General features: G+C 40.0%; 1 protein-coding gene across 10 annotated transcripts in view; it reads left to right on the forward strand.

The window, feature by feature from the left end:
- Positions 1-22242, forward strand: part of SULF1 (sulfatase 1) — a 148764-nt gene that overhangs the window by 96172 nt on the left and 30350 nt on the right. For all 10 annotated transcript variants that reach the window (XM_077186383.1, XM_077186392.1, XM_077186378.1 and 7 more), the window contains 6 exons: positions 7185-7336; positions 9372-9541; positions 19035-19185; positions 20193-20368; positions 20918-21046; positions 21311-21367. In XM_077186383.1, coding sequence (XP_077042498.1) covers positions 7185-7336; positions 9372-9541; positions 19035-19185; positions 20193-20368; positions 20918-21046; positions 21311-21367 — 835 coding nt within the window. The remainder of the gene's footprint in view (positions 1-7184; positions 7337-9371; positions 9542-19034; positions 19186-20192; positions 20369-20917; positions 21047-21310; positions 21368-22242) is intronic.

The raw sequence follows: 22242 nt of genomic DNA on the forward strand, positions 1-22242 counted from the left end.
CCTTGCAGTACAAATCACTGCCAGCATTTGCTATTTTTAATCTGCATCATTTCAGTGACCTAATTTGTATCCTGCCTCATGCACCCTTTCAGAGCAGAGAGGGTGGCACAATATGATACAGGGATGGGAATGAGTGAGCAGAGAATAAGTCTTGGTTTTCAGATTATTTCTAAAATGAAAATAAGGAGAGAGAGAACTCTGAGTTTTCAGGTTCTTTCTTAATTGGTATGAAATATTCTGGGAAACATCAAACATAATTTAATCTGTAAATATTTTAAATAATTAAAAATATGTTGACATTTTCAGAATAACTTGCACTTTCTGTCTATGAAAAAATGTATAAATGAAAGTGAAATATGCTGAATGTATTAAGAAAGTCCACAGAAAGTGAAATGTAGAAGAGGAAAAAGGCCAAAAGAATAATATGCAGGATTTTCTAGTTCTATGGTATCATGTGAAGTGAAACTTTTTTGGTTTCTGTCCAGGACCTCATCAAAAACCACAGTATATCTGCCTACTTATGCTTAAAGCGGAATTCTGTGCTATTAAATATCATGCAGAAAACCATACACTAAAGGACTTTTAACAAGTTTATGTATTCAAGTGCTTAATTTAGGAAAAGCTGGGTAGAACATTTCTATGCAACCACTTCATCTCTTGTTCACATGGCCAAATTATAGTCCTTGACTACATAACATACCACTTTATGGAGGGTGAAATTTCCTCCATTTGAAAAGACAGACTACTTCTATCAAAGGACACAGTGCTAACATCCACATCAGCGAGGATCAGGGGTTTCATATCCCATCTGCGCCCTTCCACTGCTCACTTGTCGAGAAACTAAGCAAAGTGGGATTTTATCACATACATAGGGCTGGGCCTGCTGCTGTAGGTTTCCAGATGTCTTATGAAGGGCAGGAACCAGTGAGACTCAGGAGTCCTTTCAGACATTGCTGGGTCCTTTCAGACATTGCACAGAGTGGAGCCTCTGACCAAAAGCTCTTCTGACTCCCTCCATCCTACCCCATTAGGCAGTGCAGTGTCCACTCCTCAGCTTTCTGGCCCTGCAAGTCATCACCTTGGCCTCTCCTCTGAGCCCTGTCCCCTGTCTGTCCTCAAGTCATTCCCTCCCTCCCTCTCTCCCTCTCTCCCTCCCTCCTCTCTCAGGTCCAGTCAGTTCTTGACAGACATGTCCTGTTCCCACTGCTTACCATTAATGATCTCCTTTTCCAGCCTGATCAGCAAATCTGCTTCTCCCACCCGCCTTGTCAATCAGCTTCTTTCTCCTTTCTGCATTCATTGTCCCATTTCTTGGTTGACATTGCCAGTCCTGGGGCCCCAAGCCCCCACTGCTTCCCCCCCCTCAGCTCCTTTGCTGGATTTCCTGCTGTTCCCCAGACTGCTTGTCCTTATCGGGTCACCTCCTGCCCTCTGCATTTCAATCAACTTTCTCCCTCCTACTGACACCACTCACAGGTGGACAGGGAATAAATATCCTGAGGTGTCCAGATCTCCAGCACATGAAAATTGCAGGGTTTTATTCAAAGGATTCTAATAGATGCCTCCTTGACAGAGAGACCATCATGCCTTTCACAGACCTCCTGCTCTCAGTGCAGAGCATGTAAGTGCTATCAAATGAAATCTCACATAATTTTTTTCAGATGTTAAGCCTAATTCCTTTTCCATTACTGCGGTTCTCAAAGATGGCTACTGTTTGGGCTAAAAACTTTCAAAAAATTCAGCCTGAGGCAGACATCCAGTGTGGAAAATTTAAGTCCAACTATAAGAGAGTTATAAGCAACTGAAAACGGTCTTATAATGAGAAGTGTCACACAACATCAATACTGGAAAGTGCTACCAGCTTGGCCCATAGTACAGGCTTTGTTAAAGACATCACCCAGGCTAACAATTGCTATATCAAGTTATAGGCTAATGCCTTTTGCAACTGCTGAGTTATAAAATCCTTAATGATCTTTTTGGTTACAATGGTAAACCTGGCAACAACTGGGAAAGACCCACAAAGCTGGACAAAAAGTAGAAAACCTGAGGTTTTCTACTGCGTTTCAGTTACAAGACTGGGAACCGTGAAATCTGAATTATATTCTTGGCAATGCCACAGGCTTCCTGTGTGACTTGGGTCTAGCTGAAGGTTAACCTCTTGGTGCCTCAGTTTCCTCACCACATTTTTGGGACAATGCTTATTTCATTTCCTAGCCAGTGCTGGCATATTAAGCTGGCTCCAGTGACGTGATACACTAATCCTCTGCAATTTTTCAACAGAAGGGAAAAAATAAACTTCTAGGGTTTGAATCTATGGCTTGCATAATGGGAAGACAGCAAGAAGGAATTTACTGCAACGATTCCAAAGCTGAAGTTATGTTGGGTTCTGTCCACAGAACCATAGGATCACTGTTTGAGTCCTGAAATGTCATATAAACAGTGCCCTGCCACTCCTGTGAATGGTTTCCTGACTTTGTTAAAGGAAGTGGGCTGTCTACTTAAAGCTCTTGTCTGGGTCACGGTGACTAAACCTTTCTGCAGTGTGGCTTTTTAAAGGTTTGCATTTGTTTTAACTCGGAAACGTTCCCATAAGCCTCAACAAATAACAAGAGTGTAGAACATAATATATGTCCTTTGATCCATGGAAGTGCAGGGATGTCTCACTAGTAGGTGTAGCCCAGTTCACCTGTGCACTAATCTACTAATGCTGACAGGAGTTAGAGGACTGACTCTATTGTGTAACACTGTAAACATTAGTCATAATTGCTTGTAAAAAGTGCTGGGAAAAGAAGTCCTGGGAATTATGAGAATTTGAATCACACTCAGCTGTAAGCATTAGAGATCCCCTGGATCAAATTATATTTGTCTTGCACCCTTTGCAACCCTCTGGATCTCTCAGTCCAGTACAGAAATCATTAGCTAATTGTAAAAGGGAAAACAAAACTTTGTCTTAAGGCATCTGTTCATGTCAGGTACCAGACATGTGTATTCTGCAGCCCCTCCAGAGACACAGAGATGTCTGTAAAACTGTTCACTGTGCCATGTGTTGTTGTTTGCATAAACATAATTGAACATACTAATACAGAATACAATTATTCTGATATACAAAGCTACACTACACATGATTAGAAAATAACAATGTGCCCTGGGAACAGTTAGCAAAACTGCCAGAATGCTGATAAAAATTGTCTTATTAAAATGCAAAAGTAAGCATTTATCTTGCTGCTATCCCTATGGGGGCTGTTACACATAATAATGAAAAGATGTCCCTTGAAATGGCATTACTTTTTAATGAGGCTTTTACCCACTGCGTCATAATCTCCATTTTACTAATTACAAGCAGAAATGGCTTCCTAAACCCTTCCTAAACCCAAACTGCTGAGTCCAAACAGCTTCTGAAGCTGAGGCTTCCCAGTCAGTTCTCAGACTTGGGCAATTCAGCAAGTATTGGGCTACAGCTAAGTTAAAGATGGGGGTGACTCTACAAGCCAAGCATGTGAAGACCCAGCAAAGACACCTGCACATCACAGTGTCAGTTCCTGGGCAGTTCTTTGACATATTCCATAGTGCTTTACTCTTTAACAATCCTCTGGTTAAACAAAAAACAACCGGGACACCCATAGTGATTACTTGCTGATGGCTATTTGGTCCCATGGACACTGCGCTTTCCTTTTACTCTGGCACTTGTGTTCATTCAGAGCCTGTAGGGCCAGACACTTCTTCATTCAAGAAGGGCCAGACACTAACTGATGGTGGTGCTGGACCCCAGTTCTGACCCACTTGCCCTGTCCTATTCTCAGTAGTACTCAAAAGACCACACGGTGCAAGGACTGAATGCTTGTATTTCAGTAAAAGCCTGGCTTTTCCCTTCATCTGTCTAATTACTCATATCCTCTTGAGTTTATGATCAATAAACCACTTTTGGTTAAAGCGTTTTGGCAAATACGATCCATGGTCACAGCCACTGTTTCTTCTAGTATTCAGGTCTTTGCTACACATTTGACATGGGAATTGATTTACACAGCAACGGGGGAAACATCTATTTCTGCAAACTGTCACTCAGGGAGCTGCTTAAAAATTGACAGTGCTGAGATTATTTTTATGATAAAATACTAAATCATTGCCAACACAAAGGTGAATGGTTCAGGCTGTCAATCTGAGGTCTCATAACATGAACTGAAATATGGGGTTCAGCGGGCCAAAAGGTTTCTAACAAAACATTATTAAAGTTAGAAAATTAAGTAATCTAAAGCAAGGAAACTCCAAGATGAATTGGCCCTCCCCAGCTCCAAGCCATCCTTTCTTTTCCAAATTCAGTTTATCTATTCTTGTCCTTATGCCCCAGGTCATTTCATCTCTTCATTTTATGCTGGTGGCTTTCTCTCAGGTAATGAATACCAAAAGAGAGAGTCAGGAGTGAGGGAAGCTGGTGGCTTTTTTTAATGCCACAAATTAAATTCTGGGAACATTCTCAAATCCATAAAGGAACACTCCATTGTGACGCTAAATTGAGAAGGTGGAGTAATCATCTGTGTGCTACAGTTTTTCTGAGCTTGGTCATTTTGAGAAAGATTTTCATAGCCACCTCTGTTATTTATAAAGGCCCTACATCAAAACCTCCAGACACTAAAACTTCATATACTCAAGTTTGACAATTATTTTTAAATGGGTGAACCAATTTCTTTTTCCCCAGTCTTTTTCTTGGAAATTACTGAACTGTTTGGCTAAAAGGTTCCATAGAGCAAAATGCAGCCTGAGTCAGCATGGAAACTATCACTTAAATCACTAATGATTTAAGTTTGGCAGGACTGTAAATAGCAGAGTCCAGGTCTCCAAGTGAGTCAATCTCATAATACATGGGGCAGTCCAACCATCCTATATGATAAATTGTCATAGCTTCCATTGCACAATTTGAAAGCCTCTGATATTTGTGAGAGACAGGTTGACAGTAGAGCCCTTTACTGGTGAGCACAGCACATAGAGGTTCCCCAAAATCGTACAGAAGCTGCTGGTAGGCCTGGGATGGCACTAAGAAGGACTGACCTCAGATTTCCCCTGTAACCACCGACTGCCTTTGGTTTTACTCAGCTCAACAATGCCTCCTCTCCCTCAGTTACATCAGTCTCCCATATTTTCTTCACTGTTGTCTCTCTCTGACTTCTCTTTCCCTTCTCCTTTTTCCTTGGTTTCCCTTCTCACAGAATTTCAGCCTTTACCCATATAAAGACTTTCCCATGATATCTGACTGAGAGTTTAAACCAGTTTGGCTGCCTTAAATGAGAGGTATGGTTTCCATTCCAGGAGACAACTGTGCTCGGCACGTATTCCCTGCCCACTGTCACCCTCTTCACCTCACAGTTCTTGATTTCTGGTAGGCCTCAGGATAAAAAAGGAGACAGGTTGGATTGCTTTCTTGGTGGCTGGGGGAAGAAGAGCTGGAAGCCTGGTCTAGTGTCTGCAGGACTTGTTTATATGTCACATTCCATGTGGTACAGAAAGTAACATTATATATGACTGTAATCTCTGGTTACATTTGGCATTTGGCAGTTCCCTGACTGAATTGCATCATATTTATTTTGCCTCAGACAAGTCCTAATTATGAACATTTTGATTTTTCCACCAGTTTTCCCAAGAAGTTCATCATGCCCACATCAATCAGATCTGAGTTATTTTAGCCCTTCCACAAATGTGCTTTTTTTGGTTAAATTGAATGTGTCTAGGTTGGATGTGAGGCTTTCCAATGTGACTTCATTTCCTAGTAGGAAACAAGCACAGGGATTCAAGGTATGTCCCACTGCCCAGCTGAGGGACAGCATCTCTGGGCAGCAGCTCTCTGCAGACAGGCCTGACTGATGAGTCAGGGCTGGCACCAAGGACAGGGGCTGGGCACTGTGAGGGATGCAGGGACAGCTGTGAAGAGCTCTGTCCCTGAAAAGGGAGAGGTCTCTGTCATTCCCTCCTCCTCAGTGGTGTCTGATTTTGTGAGCACCACAAGTGTGGAGACTGCTGGCGACACAGGCAGCAGAACTGCTGGCACAAGTGACCCTCCAGGGGCTTGTAAACCTCAAGACAATTAAAAAGGGGAACAGTGAAGATACTGAGGCACCCCAGTAGGTCACTGGGATTGAACTGGAGATAGTAAATCCCAAAAAACCTGCAGACCTGATCAGGTGTTTTGTCGCTGCAGTCCCCAGGCAGTGGAAAAGCAGAATGGACCCATCCAAACTGACTACTCTGTCCAGGTCACAGAGCATACACAAGCAGCTAAAGATGTCCCATGCCCTTCTTTCCCTAGAAGCCAAGTAGCTGCATTTGCCAGGGTCCCAAGCCAGCATTAATGCTCCCTTCCAAGGGCAGCTGGCTGGCTTTTGGTGTCTGTGTATCTTTGCCACAGGCAATCCACAACTCCCAGATAGCTGGGAGCCCGCTGCATTGTGAGACTGCATTGCTTCCCACTTCCTTGCAGAGGAATTGGCAGGAGCACCTAAAAACCTACGGCAGAGGCTGAAATTTTCAGTCTGAGTGGGTTCTGACTTGTAAACTTGAGCTAAGGGGAAAACATATGTGGAATTTGGCAGGCCAGGTAGAGGATTTTGACCTCGAAGACTTTGCCTCTTTGTAAGTTTTGCCTTAGAGATGCTGTCGCAGCAAAGCAGGGTGGGGATCCCTTCCTGATCTATCCGAACATGTCCTAATGGGGTAGAGATCTGTACTTCCCAGACCTTTTATCAAACCAGCAAATGCAGCCAGGATAGCAAGCCTGAACTTTCAAAAAGTCAGAAGCCAAGCTCTGAAACATCACAGGACTTGCTTAAAACCACAAGGTGTTTCTCAGATGTTTCCTCTGGGCACTGAGCTTTTATTTCATATTCAAGTGGAAACCAAGAGGAACGTATTCTTTCTAAAAGAAACCCTGAAAATATTTCACATGATCACTAGATTCCAAAAGATTAAGAATAAAACATAGAGTCACGAAGGCTTTCAACTCTCATAAAAGTCTGGAAATAACTTACTTTAATTTCAAAACCCTCTAAGCTATAAAAGGAAGATTTTTGGTAAAGCAACTCTGACTCATTCTAACACATTTTCTCTTCATTCATATGTTCTTTTGACTCAGACTAAAAGACTTCGATTGCAAAGCCTCATGCGTGTGTGTGTGTGTTCTTTTTTTTTTTACTTCACAGCTTTTTTTGGGAAATACCTCAATGAATACAATGGCAGCTACATCCCTCCTGGGTGGAGAGAGTGGGTTGGATTAGTGAAGAACTCTCGCTTCTATAATTACACCATTTCTCGCAATGGTAACAAAGAGAAGCACGGATTTGATTATGCAAAGGTATTTTCCAGACACATAAATGCCACATGATTAATCCATATAAAAATAACTTTCAGATAATTAATTAACCAGATAATTAATTGATTAAACAACTACAACCATGAAATTGAGATGTCATTTTATCTCCAGGGCATTTCAGATCAATTTCCACCTGAGAATATTAATCACTCAACAGAACAATGCTCCCAAACCTCTTCAGTGGAGCCTGGTGATGCCTCCCTCCTTCCTCCCCTCCCTCCCTCTCTCTCCCTGACAGAATGTGATGCTTTGGTGGCAGAAGCAAACAGTAAATAAAAGCCTTTCCCAAAAAGAATTGTGTCCCTTGCGCTACTGAACTTTAAAGTTTGCTGAGGGTTGTCATTGTTACCCACAGAAGAGCCTTGGTTAATGTTGTTTTCCATTATAGAGTGCACACCAAAGAAAGGCTGTATGCCTGTGGTGTCAGACTCCGGATATGAGTATGAGAGTAGATAAGGGCAAGAACACGGCCGTTGGAAAAGTTCAGAGCTTGTTTGTGCTCTTGACAAAGTGTGGAAAGTATGCCAAAGGGACCTGCCCACTGCCATGAAGTTTCTTGGAAAGGCTTAGGAGGGCAGATCTCAGACAGACCAGCCTGCAGAAAGCAATCTGGAATTTCCTCAAATTGCAGCTCAAGGAAGATGATACAGATGTTGCAGCTGCGGTTTCTGACCCATGTAATGAGTTTTTATTGGAAACTAGCGATGCCTGTTTCTGATTTTCCCATCCATAGAAATTACATTATACTGATTATATATTTATGCAGAGTAAAAAAAAAAAGGAAATATAGAATACTGGTTAGTTATACATTCCTTACACTCCCTGTGTATGTAGCTAGAATAAACAGAGAAACAGGGGGGAGTAGATGCTTTGGGAGAGCAGTCAGGCATTTCACTCAGGACACAAACCCAGAAATTATCACAGCCCTGGTACCTCACACTCATTATCCATTTTGGAAACTGAAGGATCACTCACTGTCTCATCCATATGCTTGCAGGTTTTGTAGCAGCCAGGGCTACTGTGCATGTTCCAAGCGTGCTGCAGGAGAGGGGCAGGGGCAGGGAACAGGGAGCGGGTGAGCGAGGAGGTCACAGCTGGTTGCCTTGTCCTAGCACTGACATGGACACAGACCTTGTCCCTCAGGCTCTGCTTTTGCAGCTGTTCAGGGCCTCGAATCCACAACATAAGATTAGTCATGCCTGGAAGTGCTTGAAATTACAAACATTGTCTCAGCACTTTCTCAATGAAGCACGAGCTAGACCTCCAGGCCAACAGTGAATACTCCAAGGTGGCAGGTGGTTTAATTTAAGTTTTCATCTTTTTTTCTTAGTTCCATTTCCTCCCTTTTCCTTGTAGGCTTCCATTTGCCACCTTAGCTGTGGGTTAAGCCAGTTTATTAGCAAGTCACAACCTTAATCTCAGCAGCTGCACTGCTTAAAGTTGCACAATTAAATGAACAGAGCCCGCAGGAATTCAACTGCTCCCTGCATTCTCATTTGCAATGTCTTTGATTAAGATTTTTTGCAATCTGTTGCCTGTTGTAGCTGTCTTCCACTTTGTACATATGCAAAAGTATAATCTGAACACAGAATGTGCAATAAAGGTTTATGTAAACATAAAACCAGATTAAGATTCAATGTTATTTGGGAGCCATTACCTTGTAAGGTGTTTTATCAATGAAATTTTAGGAACATATCTTTGTCAGTACAGTCTGTGATTTTAAATGTTACTTAGTATTATATTACCAAATCTGGTAATCAAATTTACTTTATACTTTCTGTTGTATCTGATTTGCAAAATACTGTCTCATTTTATGTGGCATTGCCTGCTTAAGAAAGTAATTACTGCTCAGTCTCCCCTATGCTCCCTCAAATCATACATCTCTTTGATGGTATGCTTTTACTTCCTGATCTGAGCTTTAATGAGGACTTGAAAAATAACATAATAACATGATAGTATGTGATCTAATTAATCATGCACTTTGTAACTTTTGCTTTGTGTTAATCGTATGTTCCAGGACTACTTCACAGACCTAATCACTAATGAGAGCATTAATTACTTCAGAATGTCTAAGAGGATATATCCCCATAGGCCCATAATGATGGTCATCAGCCACGCTGCACCCCATGGCCCCGAGGATTCTGCACCGCAGTTCTCAGAGCTCTACCCCAACGCTTCACAGCACATGTAAGTGAAACTCACACACTGCCAGACCCACTCCTTGTGTCTGCTTCTGCAAGGAATTTGTTTATGGAGACAGCTCAGGAGCAGGAAATTCAAATACAAGACACTCATGTAAGCAGAGAATGTTTGCTTGTTTCTTTTGCTGTGCTTGTTCCTTTTGCGGGGGAGAATGACAGCCCTGACCATTATTAAAGCAGAGAGAAGCTCTTTTCCTCCTGGGAAGTTGTGGGAGATTAAAAGGTCAGTATTTGGCTTTGTAAGGGCAGCTTCTTACAATACCCTGAAAATATGTAGACACAGGTCAGGATCTGTTGGAAAGATATTACTTCCTTCGTTTCCCTCTAAGATATGTGCTTCCTGGGCTCTAACTAACTGAATGCATTGAGAGTAAAAACAGTAAAAACACCCTTTTGAAGATTTTGAGTGCACCAGATTTGTTTATACACTAGATACTGGCAGATTCCCAAAATAGCCTATCAGACTACACTTTTAAATAACACGCTTAATCTTTTCTGGTGATTAAACTATAACAAAAACCCCCAACTCTTCATTTTGTTTCTAGAAGAAAAAGCAACTTCAGGTAAAAATCTGTGGAGAGTACACATCTGTGGATTCCTCATCTTGCTTCCTACCTTGAAAATTCTGGGTCCTTTTCATTATAGTGAAAGGCAATGGAAGATTTACATTGCACTTTTGACTCCCATGGGTTTGTAGACCAGTCTTTCCTTTTGTTCTGAAACAATGTATTTGCACATCTTTAAAAAGCAACACAACAACAACAACAAAATCACAAAAAACATCTTTATAAAATATTTCAGCTGGACTGTACATTTATCTGTCCTCTCAAAATGAGGATAAATCAATTTCATTAGACAGTGGCTCCTTTGTCTAAAAATTGTATTTTGGACACTCTGCAGTAGTTCACATACCAGGATGGTTTTTCAACTTACATCAAATACTTTAAAAATTCTAGGAGTAGTAGCTACTGCATAAACTGCATGGATAAACTGATCACTGGTTGGGGCCAGAAAGAGATTTGCTGTTCATGACACATGGTTGCATTTTTGTTGTTTTGCATCTTTTATCCTCTTACTGACTGCCACTTTCTAGATATGCCAGTTTCCCTGACCTTATAATCTTATATTTTCCATGATCCCACATTCCTGAGACCAGACTTTTCAAGTAATGCAAACCAGTCAGCAATATTTGTAGTTACTTAGATATTCAGAATAGTTTCTACCCATATAGTGAGCTAATGAAGTTGAGATTTTAGTTGATAAATAAGGTAGACACGAATACATGAAACCTTTTATATTGGTTTGTACGGAAGAACATTCTCAGTCCTGAATTATGTGCTCCAGCAGAAAGTAGCAGGGAACAATGGTGGAGCAAAGGGGAAAGTAAAACCACAAATTTTTTCTGCTGTTTTTCTAGCTTCTGAAAATCATGAGTTTAGGTGAAGCATCCAGGTCAGTGTGCCCCATTCTCTTTGCATTGGTTTAATCTCTTTTTAAACTCTGGCGGCAGCCCCACCATCCTGTGGCAACAAGTTCCACAGTGTCACTTTGTGCACTCGGGACAAAGGGCCACTTTTTGTTTCCTTCTAAAACCTGGAGCTTCATTATGCCACCTGTGTCCCTTACTTCCCATTCTGTGAAGAGTAATGAATAGTCACTATATCAAATTGAAAGGATTTCTCCCATGTCTCCTTTCAATTGCCGCTTTTCACTGCAAGAGAGTTATATCTATTTGTTCTCACTCCATTCAACAGATTGTCTCCCATTTAGTGGCACAGACTGCCTGGCCTCAGGCAAGCCATCCTGCCTGCTGGGGGACTATCCATTATACAGGAGGGCAGGATCCAAACTGCTTCCGCTTAGCCGTGGGGACGGTGTCTGGAAGAAAAGCACTGAATCATTGTATCTCACCCTACCTCTCCCCAGGCCAAAGCAACTCATTTTAGGCTCCTTGCTCCCTTCTGACAAGTGCTTGTAGGAACTTGCTTTGGTTTATCATGCTTTTGACACTTTCTGCTGCTTGGTGTTTTCAGCCTGCTTGTTTTCTAGCTAGTGCTGGTAGAACAAAAGGCTCTAGTTAGTCTCCAAATTTTTAACTGCTTCTCCCCCTTATATCCAGGTTACATGTCACCTGCAAAGATTAAGCAAAATTCTAGCTAAAATTAATTTTTATTTTTGTGGACTCTTGGAGTCTAAATACCTTGCTCTGCTAGGCTACTTGTGAGAGCACTCAGCTGTGCTTCTTCTTTTCTTCTGGTGTTGTTGATTTCTTGGCAAGCTTCTCGCAAAGAATTTTTTCTCCAATGACCTCAAGAGATCCTTGCTGGCTTGTTTTGTGTTTCTTATTGCACTGACTGACTGCATGTGTTAAAGTTCAGTCTGCAGACTGAGAAATGAGACAAATTGAAGATAAACTGCTAATTTGGGTTTGGGTGGCTGAAGATTCCAACTGATTTCTCTATCAAAAATACGAGCAACGTGCTCTGAAAGATATGAGAAGTTCAGTTCTCACAGAAATACTGTGTTCCCTATGAAAACAGAACAAGAACAATAAAATCCCTCCTGCCAAGGTTTGTGTAATTTGAACATTTAACCCTTAGGTTTTCTTCCTTGGTGGTCAAGGGCCATTTGAATCTCTTTCCTTCTGACCTTGGGTGACAGCCATCTGACCTTGGATTTTGTTTTTAAAAATGTAGTTGCTGTATCATGTTACTGTAACACCTACCTCCAACAAAGAAGGGAAACCAGGTCAAAAGCTGCTTGCTGGCTTAACAAACTGAGATGCAAGGTTATACCTACAAACCAAGGATTAAGATAGCCTGTCAACCACATGTAAGAAGTTTTGCTTAAGAGAACAGTAGCTGAAGTTGACTCTTAAACTACATGATGTCTCTTTGCTGGTAAATTGCCTGCTAAAGATTGAAATGTTGCCTCCATAAATTAAAACAAAACAAAACAAAATCAACATCAAAAAAACAGCCCAAAAGTTTGTTTAGAAGTTTTCCACTGGCACATATAAAGAAGGGAGTGGCCACAGCAGGAAATACTCCAGTTCAGGGAGAGCTCTGCCCTCAAGTGTGGGCGTCTGTTGGTCTCATTTCCTCGCTTATCAACATGGGAAGAATTAAATCAAATGAATGCAGCAGCAAAGTCCTTAAGATTTATGAAAAACACATCAAAGACAAAAAGAAAATTAAGAATTACATGCCATCATTATGTTACAGTCCTGTCCTCCTCAGCACAAACAGGATCTAGAGTGGCATGGAAAGTCTTACAAAGACAAGAACAGTAATAATGTGTACACTGTTTGCTTATTAAGTGATTTCTGTTAATTCTTATGAACTCCAGTTTAAAATCAAACATAAATTATATCATATGGGAGGCAGCAGACTCTTCATTGTTTTTAAGCATCCATTTTCCCTTCCCACTCTCACACTTCTCTCCATAATGTATGTCCTATTTCTGACATCTAAAAATATTTCTGAAGGTTTATCCTGGCTGCTATCACCATAATAAGTGAAATATTTTCTGAAATTAAATCAAACTAATGCATGTACTCTAACTATCCCCACACATTATTTCTGTGAAAGAAAATGGGACTAGAGAAGATGTACTAGATGAAAGCAATACATAGATTTTTGCTGTGGTAATGAACATCATCTGTTAGGGAGCAGGGTTGTTAGACCTCTGGAAACATTGTTGTTGAATATGAAGTTATGTTACAGGACAATCTTGTTTCATCAGACAGCTGAGCTGGAAAGCTTTGACTCAAAGGATGCTCTGATGAAAGCCTGAATTATCTGTTATGCTCAGGGCCTCTGGCACTTTAACTTCCCTTTACCTTCCAGTGTGAACCAGTCTTAGGGGAACTGTGAATCAGACCTAGGCTGTTTATAAGCTGTGAAGTAAACAAACATTAGAAGCAAAAATCCACAGGAGGCAGGTTTACTGAAGAATGTAAAAAATGGAAATCTGAACCACTGCTGGCTGTGCTGAGTTGAAATACTTGGGCTGGCAGGAGGACTCACAGCTAGATTTTATGACTACCTGGAAGCAATCCTATTGCCAAGCTAGAAACATTAGGAGGAGCAGATAGAGATGGAATCTGATCTATCTTGGACTACATGAGAAAACTTCACAAGCTAAGAAAAGGTAGGTGATATGAAAGGCAGAAGTTTATATTTCCATTTAAAGATCATATGAAGGGTGCCGATATACCAGGTGTGTAGGTCTGCAGTAGTGAAGCATCAAAAGAAAGGTTGCAGCTCTGGATCCCCAGAGCAGTCTTGAATGTGAGTTTGGGGTGTGAGGTGGCTGCATCTGGAACCGCTGAGGCCAAGCCTCAAACATCTGTCAGTAACGATGGCACTTGTAATGTGGACATGGGGCCATTAGAGCGGGATCGTGCATTTGCATCAGTGATAAATCTTGACATGTCAGTGTGCAGCGTCACTACTGGCCCGAGGTCTGCTTGGACTCCTGACTTAGAGATAAGTGATCACAATCATCACACGCGTCACTGTGAGTGGGATTTTAAAGACAAGACAAGAAGAAATGCTGTGAAATAGAAGTGTAAGTAATATTCTAGTTGCACAATTAACTTCTGCAGGAGCAACAAACGATGTTTCCTAAATGAAAAAGGTGTTATATTTAACAGGCAACAACTGTTTCATTTCTTTATTCTAAAATATAGCAGTTGTGTTACACTTGGGTAGTGAAACTTTCATACCCCACATACACAGATCTATAAATAACACTGGGTTTAAAAGAGTCCCATTTTAAAAGGCAGAAAAAGCAGAACCAGCACGGTGAAATTCAACTTCACATTAATAATGACAATGGCCATTGGTTGTGGGTTTGGTTTTGTTTGGTTTTTTTTTACTTTTAATTTTGCCCAAAACCTAGGCTTCCTGCTTTCCAAGAACAGTGTCTAAACCTGGAAGTCTACTTTCCCTGGAAACAAAGAATTTGCTTCCTTTGTTTATTTTCACTTGAAGAAACATGCCTACTTCTGCCATGTTTGCTAATCATATTTCAAAGAATAATAGAAGTGCCAATTCCGTACAGAAACTATTAATTTTTCTCAATCAGTTTTACCAAAGGTATTACTTTAAAATGTTGTTGACTTTTATTTTTATGAAATGAAAATGTTCTTTTGGTATCTATGTACTGTATTATTTTCACTAACTGGAGGACTCACAACCCAAACAGAAGATTAGCCAAACCCTTTTGGACCAAACCCCCTGAGAACTTTATGGAATTATTCAAACCCAACATTTTTAGGCAGTATTTTTGTGAACATAATTTCTTTTGTTGAATGGAAACAGAAGGGAATTATGAGGTTGTAAATAGGGGCAAACACAGATTTTTACTATGAGCAATTGAACAAATATTTGGAAACATACTTGTTTCTCTCCACATTATCCCATCTGTTAAAGACGTATATATTTAGATTAATTTTTTAGAAAGCAAATGTTACTTTAAAGTTGTACTAAATTCTTGAAGCTCTTAAGACATTCTGTACTCTCCCAATCCTTTCTTAACTATAAAATATCTTTTTGTAGTAATGCACAATGGCTGTATTCCATTTATTTCATTGAATATGACAATTCAGTTCAATTACTAGTAGAAGCTAGTGAAATTTGGTTTTGAATTATTTGTTTGGGGACCCCATTTTAATAGATTCTCAAGTACAAGCATCCATTTTTTGGCTTGTTGGTTATTTTTATTGTTTCTTGCCTAAATTAAAGTTATTGTGGTACCTTAAAAGCCAAATAAGATGCATTCTTAATTTAGAAGTTCAAATTTAAATGTATGAATATAGTAAATGTGTTGTCAGAGAGAGTTACTGAGGCCTTTTGATTACAGCAGTGACTGCTAATACTGCTCCTTTTCTCTCAACATAAGTATCTACTTGAACTAATGTTTACAGACAAATTATAGATTTTGTGGATAATCTTTTTTTTTAAATGCACTAATGCTTATGAATTTTTATTCCTTCCATAGTTTATAGATCACTTGATTATCACTGCAAATTTCTCTCTAAACTTATTCACATAGGTGACTGATCACTAAATCTCAGGGTGAAATGTTCTCATTATGAGTATGCTTTTATGGAAAAGTGCCTATGCTCAGCATTTGTTATTATTACATAATGGTTGTAATTTTTTTAGTTAGTTTAACCTGAGGGTATCTATTCAAAATTTTGAGAATCTAATGTCTTCCAGTGCCAGAACAGAACTGTTAGGGAGTGCCAAGTGGTCTCTGTGTATTAAGTTCCTCACAGTATGTGTTGGACAAATAAAAGTGAGCAACAGACCAATCTAGATTTGCCCATTCTACAAGAATGACAAGTACTACAGTAGCAACTTGCCAGATTCAGAGGCCATGGATAATCTGAAAATAATGGGGTACCAGGCACTGTGTGCTGATAATGGATCAGCTAATGTACTCAGCACAAGATGGACTCCATAACTGAGAGGAGGCCGTGGAAGACATGGCACACATCTTCAATTTCAATATTCCAGTGCAAAGAGGAATCAAGGAAATGTAGATGTCAGTGATACTTTATAGGAGTACTTGTCAATACAGACAAGTATTGACAAAACTGGAGGAACAGAAGCAGTGACATACCAGGCCATAATGACTTTCAAGGACTTATAACAGCTGAACGTTTAACTGATATCTCCAGATGCTTCAAGAAAAAATGTTACCATAAAAAATTATCACTCATCATGAAGAGCTCTGTCTACATGGAAAAGTTTTCAAAAGTCACCAGTATTCTCCCTAAGATTTGTGTCTGCAGTGTTTGGTTGGTTGGTTGGTTACATTTATACCAAAAAAAAAGGTAGATAAATTTGAGGGCAATGTCAGATCTTGTGTCTGGTAACCAGTGCCATTCTGGTGGATTTCTGAAAGGCCTAGCAAACAGGGGTAGACATTGAACATGTACAAGGTACAGGGTTTTGGAATTCCTTTCTGTCTCTTCTTTAGTACTCTTTCTCCAACATTATAGACCCCTGTTTCACATTTATCCATCAGCCGGTGACACTGGATATTTCACAGAAGGTTCCTGTTCCTTGAATTGCCTGGGAGGAAAATTCTGCTGTCTCTCTGCCTGCTGCATTTCTCACCCAGAAAATTCAAAATGCATTTGGAAAGTGTCTGTGAAAGGTTTTAACTGCCCTGCTAAAGCCTTGAGTGCTGCTTTTTAAAACTATCCATTATGTGGAGGAGGCTGCTCACAATAGCCTGGGAACACAAGACCTGAGCCTGCCTCAGCAGCTGGCTCTCCTTCCTGGCACAGCAGCAGGCTGTCACCGCGCTGTCGGCGGAGCGCAGCTCTCAGCCACCTCATCCCTCTGGGCCTGGGGCACTCAGGACCCCACTGGAAAAAAAACAGGGTTTTACTAGGAGATGCTGATTAATCAAAAATGAACCCTTTCATGGGAAAGCATCTTGTCTGACAAACTTCCAAGGCAACAGAGAAAAATTTGCACTGAAAGTATCCTTCTTTTCTGTTGGATAACTGATAAATGGTAGGTGACAGAATTCCTAAGGCTTGCTTCTTCAAGGGTCTCCCTCTGCTAGGACTGCTGGCTAGCCAGCAACACAGAGGGCTGTACTCCTGACATAAATCTTATTAATATTATGACAGTATTCATTTTAAAAATCAGACTTCAACCATGGGAAATTATAAAAACTATGACTTTTCAACATGAAATAAAAGATTTTTCAACAGAAAAGGAATTCTAGTTTATGCTTGTCTTTGCTCAGTAGGGAGCTAACCTTTCCATGCTTCTTAATCTCTATCAAATTCCTATGATACTGTTGCATCACTTCTCTTTTCCCTTGAGACTAATGATTAAGTAGGTTAGTCAAAACATGCTGTGTGTACTAAAGGCATACTTCTCAAATTCTACCTAACTTCTCAAATAATGCTCTCCAGTTAGAATGTGGACTCCACAAATTTATTGAAGTTGACTATCAGTTTAATATGTTATCCTTTCAGCTGATTTTTGTCCTCAGAATATGTAGTTAAAGGTTATACATATGATATCTGATATAAAAAACAACTGCTTCCACCATTCTGGGATCACATACAATCATGTAAAGAAAAATGAAATCTAACTGAAGGACTGGTCTATGACTCTAAGTTATACAGTATTCTGATATTGTTCATTTTAAGAAAAGACAACTACACATACATATTTCGGTGGGAAAAATGTACCTTTTGTTAACACATGAGTTATAATTTTCAGTACCTAAACAGCAAATTAATATTGAATTTCATTTTTCTTGTAAACTGAAAAGAGAATAAAAAGAATCAAATTAATCTAATCACCCAACAGTATTTTTTTCACTTTCTCTTTATGTTTAATTTTCAAATGTAATGCTGCTGTTCATGTATCATGTACTGCAGTGTACTAGAAACAGGGGAGAAATAAAACCCGAAGAACTTAATGAAAATGACAAAGCCTAGATTCCTTCTTTCCAGAGAAGGGAACTGCTCATATGTAGGTGAAACCATTATGGGAAATGGGTATTGCTTGTTTTCACTTCACCTTGTAGTTGTCATGTATGCTAGGCATAAAAACAAGAATGATGGAGAGCTTTTGTAACATGTTTGTCTCTGTCGAGAAAATTTACTTGACACATTTTTGCCACACATTTTCTCCCAAGGTGATATCTCTGGGAAAATATTCTTGTTTCTTATAGGATATCTTTCAAAAATACACTGGCTGTGGATAGAACACCACTCCTAAATATTTCTTTTGATGTTTGTGCAAACTCCTAAAGCATCATTCTTTGCTTTAGATAGGACTCTGTGCCATACTTCTTCTTAGTGCTAGTATCAACAGCAGTGTTAGGTCAGTTTTGTTGTCATGATTCATTTTATGCTTGTAATGCACTGTGCTTTGCACTCCCGTTGAAAATAACACTTCAACAGCATTTAGCGTAGAACTAACTGTAACACTGCTGGTGTTCTTTATGCTGACTACGAAATTTCTTTATCCCACTGCAAAATACCTTTCTTTGACTTTTATTTAAAGGTCATTTCTCTACTGAAGTACCAGGGCAATATACCTTAATATTAAGTAAACAGTCCCTTTTCATCTCTAACTTCCTTAATTTTTTTTATCTGTACGGGATGCACCATTCAGATAAACCTTTTTAATAATTACAGGTTTGTTTGAGAAATAGATTTTGGCAAATCCCAAATATTAATGTGGAACTTGTAGCGGTCTTTGAGTCTGAGAGAAAGCTTGGAAAGCAAGTGGTTAAAATATTTTGAGGCGGTGATACATGACCCAATGAATCTGGAAAGCCACTGAAGTGATGTTTGTTGATATTTGTCAGATACCACATGGAATTTGTGATTTAACTGTTTGTTGGCTCTTTCTGTGTTGGAGGAGTTCCCACCTCCCTCTGATGCCTGTCACACTGCACAGCTTTTGAGATCTGTTCTTTTCCTCCAGAACTCCCAGCTACAACTATGCACCAAACATGGATAAGCACTGGATTATGCAGTACACAGGGCCCATGCTTCCAATCCACATGGAGTTTACCAACGTCCTGCAGCGCAAGAGACTTCAGACCCTGATGTCAGTTGATGACTCTATGGAAAGAGTGAGTGCAAGAAACTGCTGTGAATACAATCTTGTTAGTCCGTAACAAAATTAAATTAATTAATTCTTTCTTTACCTTCACCAACCACATTCTGGGGAAAGTCATTATACTATGAGGAATTACTCCACTTTTTCCCAGTGGAATTGAATTCTGGTTCTCTGCAACGTGAGGCCAAGCTCCTGGCTTTCTTCTTTCAATTGCTGGGTCAAAAAAACAGTGGGCTTTTTTAAAGGGAAAAGTCACTGTGCCTAGTGTAAAGCCTGGTGTTAACAGAAGATGCATCACCTGTGTGTACACATGGATAGACACAGGTGCACATATGACAACCTCTATTCATTTCACACACTCCATTCACAGTTTGTCCTTCAGTTGAAATCTGGGAACTGGCAAATCACAGCAACTCAGGTGTCAGTCTACAAGTGTTTGCAGAAGTTAGGCAATGCAGTGCACTGCTAATTATAGGTAACATGATACATGAACTATTAGGTTTACTTTGTATGACTTTTTGTTCCAAAATCAAGCACCATGACCAAAGATCTTCCCCTAGAGAGATTTCTTTAAACTTCAATAAAAATTTACAGCTTTTTCCCAAGCCCACAACTGTAAGGAATGAGAAAGTTGTAGACTAGCACAGTAAATCAAATCTTAGTACCTTTTCCCCTAAAGCTGTAGCAGACTTTTTTCACAAGCTGTGTTTGAGTACACAATGAATTTTGGACATACTAAGGCAACTACCCCATCATTGCCATATTTTTTCTATTCTAATTTTCTGGAGCTGTTTAATTGTCCCCTCTGTCAAGTGCAAAATTGAACTGGTAGGTTGATTTTTCACAGCACAGTAAAGGCAAGATGTACAAATGCCAGTCCCCAGAATCTGTGTCAACTGTGTCATTGATGCCCTGTTTGGTCCTGTGTATTTAAGGGTTATAAATGATGGTTATACACGACTCTGCACAAAACATGTTTTGCCACACTTAACTCGGAGTTCTTTCTGTGCTGGGTTGCAGTTACACCAAATGCTTGCAGAGATGGGAGAACTGGAGAATACCTACATTATTTACACTGCTGACCATGGATACCATATTGGGCAGTTCGGACTGGTCAAGGGGAAGTCAATGCCGTATGACTTTGATATTCGAGTTCCTTTCTTTATTCGTGGTCCAAGTGTGGAGCCGGGATCAGTGTACGTTGCCTTATGCCTCTAGCACAGCTGTTGAGCCTAATGTAAAATGTTTCTGAGAACATGTAATTATCACTCTGTCTAGTTTCATTTCATAAAGGATGCTCTCTTATTGCAGAGCAATGAGTCTCATAAACAGGCAGCTTTTTCACTTTGCATATTATGAATAAGTTATAATTCAGATGAGAAAACTGTAATGCATAGTCCTGTAAGGTTAGACTTGGGTTTTGCTTTTAAAAACTATGTGCTCATCTTTACTGCTCACTCTGTCATTTAGCATCATGCCCTCATTATCAGTGAGATAAGAGCAGTGTTGCTGCTGCACCTCCTTGTTTAATCGTGCTTAACTTTTTCTTTGTGATGTCAGTCTGCAGTACTGGCCTATCGTTCTGAGTTGTAGACTTCAAAGGGGGTTTTCTAAACTTAGCACTTCTGTAGAGCTCTACATCTTCAAAGCCCTGATAAGCATTAATTATCATTCTATTTCCAAGAGAATGTGAAGACTTACACATTGAACACATGGCAACTATGACCTTTCCTGTTGATTTGCAGTGTGCCTCAAATAGTTCTGAATATTGATCTTGCTCCAACAATTCTGGATATAGCAGGCCTTGACACACCTCCAGATATGGATGGCAAATCTGTCCTAAAGCTTCTGGACTTGGAGAGACCAGGAAACAGGTGGGTCCCAGGATCCTTTTTTAGCCAGTTCAGAAGCAAACACCTAAGTAAATCAACAGCTGAGTGGAAAAACAGATTCTGTGAAAATGAGTTGTGTCATGGCAACGACCACAGCTTTCCCATTTCAAGAGTGTCTTAAGTAGTAGATCTATAAAATTGCGTGTATATATAAGTGGGGAGTTGTTTTTTTCAAAAATAATTTGTTAACACTTACACAGTGGAGTACTTCAGTGCCAGCAGTAAATGTCATTATTTTCCTTTCAGGTTTCGAACAAACAAGAAGACCAAAATTTGGCGTGACACATTTCTAGTGGAAAGAGGGTAATTATTAGGGGTGAGAGAGTTTTGGGAGAGCCTGCCTGCTGGGAGTACTCCCTTGTACATGCTTTACTTTCTGCTTCCTCCTCTTCCTTTTTATGGTCAGAGAAGCAGTAAATTTTGCAAGCAAACTGACAGGCATGACTTTTTTCCTACTTTCCCACCACTGCCTTTGCAATCTACTGTGCTCCCAAATCCCTTTCTCTGAAGAAATTTGAAAGCATGCTTTTCTGGTGATTCTCCTAGCCTCTTTTCCTAACACTGCTTGTTCTCACTTTTGTCATTATCCAAATCATTTTCTTCCCAAATCTCGGCCGATTTTGTATTTTCCATAACGTATTAGAAGCATTCTTCATTTTTGTTCTAGCTAGGACTTATGTGTAATTGAGATTCATGACTATAACTGCTCCTCTCTTTGCTGATAACTCCTTATACCCTCTTACCTTGCCAGTTGTTGCTGTGAAAATTTTCTCTGGGTAAAAACTTTACAGCAATTTCCTTTTGGTACTTTATGACTTTACAGATTATGAAAACTTTGTCTGATGTATTACAAAGCAGTGCATGAAAGACATATCGTAATATGTAAGATACAGCCGAGCTTGTGCTGAGTATAAAAGTCCTGTTGTGTCTTCAGCTGTGTTTGCCAGCCAAGAAAGTATTGCTTCAAAGAGTTTTGCTTTTTGTAAAAACCTACATTTATGTATGAATGGTGCTGAACTGTACCAGTTAGACATATTTTAGCAGCACTTATGTATCTTCTGGCAATTTTCAGCCAGTCACCTGAGGCTTTTTTTCACTATGTGACCTACATCAAAAGTCAGTAACAGAAATGTGGGGATTTTTTTCCCTGAGAAGACATAAGCCTTCAAGTAGCTTCA

Source organism: Agelaius phoeniceus, chromosome 1 (assembly GCF_051311805.1).
Source record: "Agelaius phoeniceus isolate bAgePho1 chromosome 1, bAgePho1.hap1, whole genome shotgun sequence".
Lineage (NCBI taxonomy): Eukaryota > Metazoa > Chordata > Aves > Passeriformes > Icteridae > Agelaius > Agelaius phoeniceus.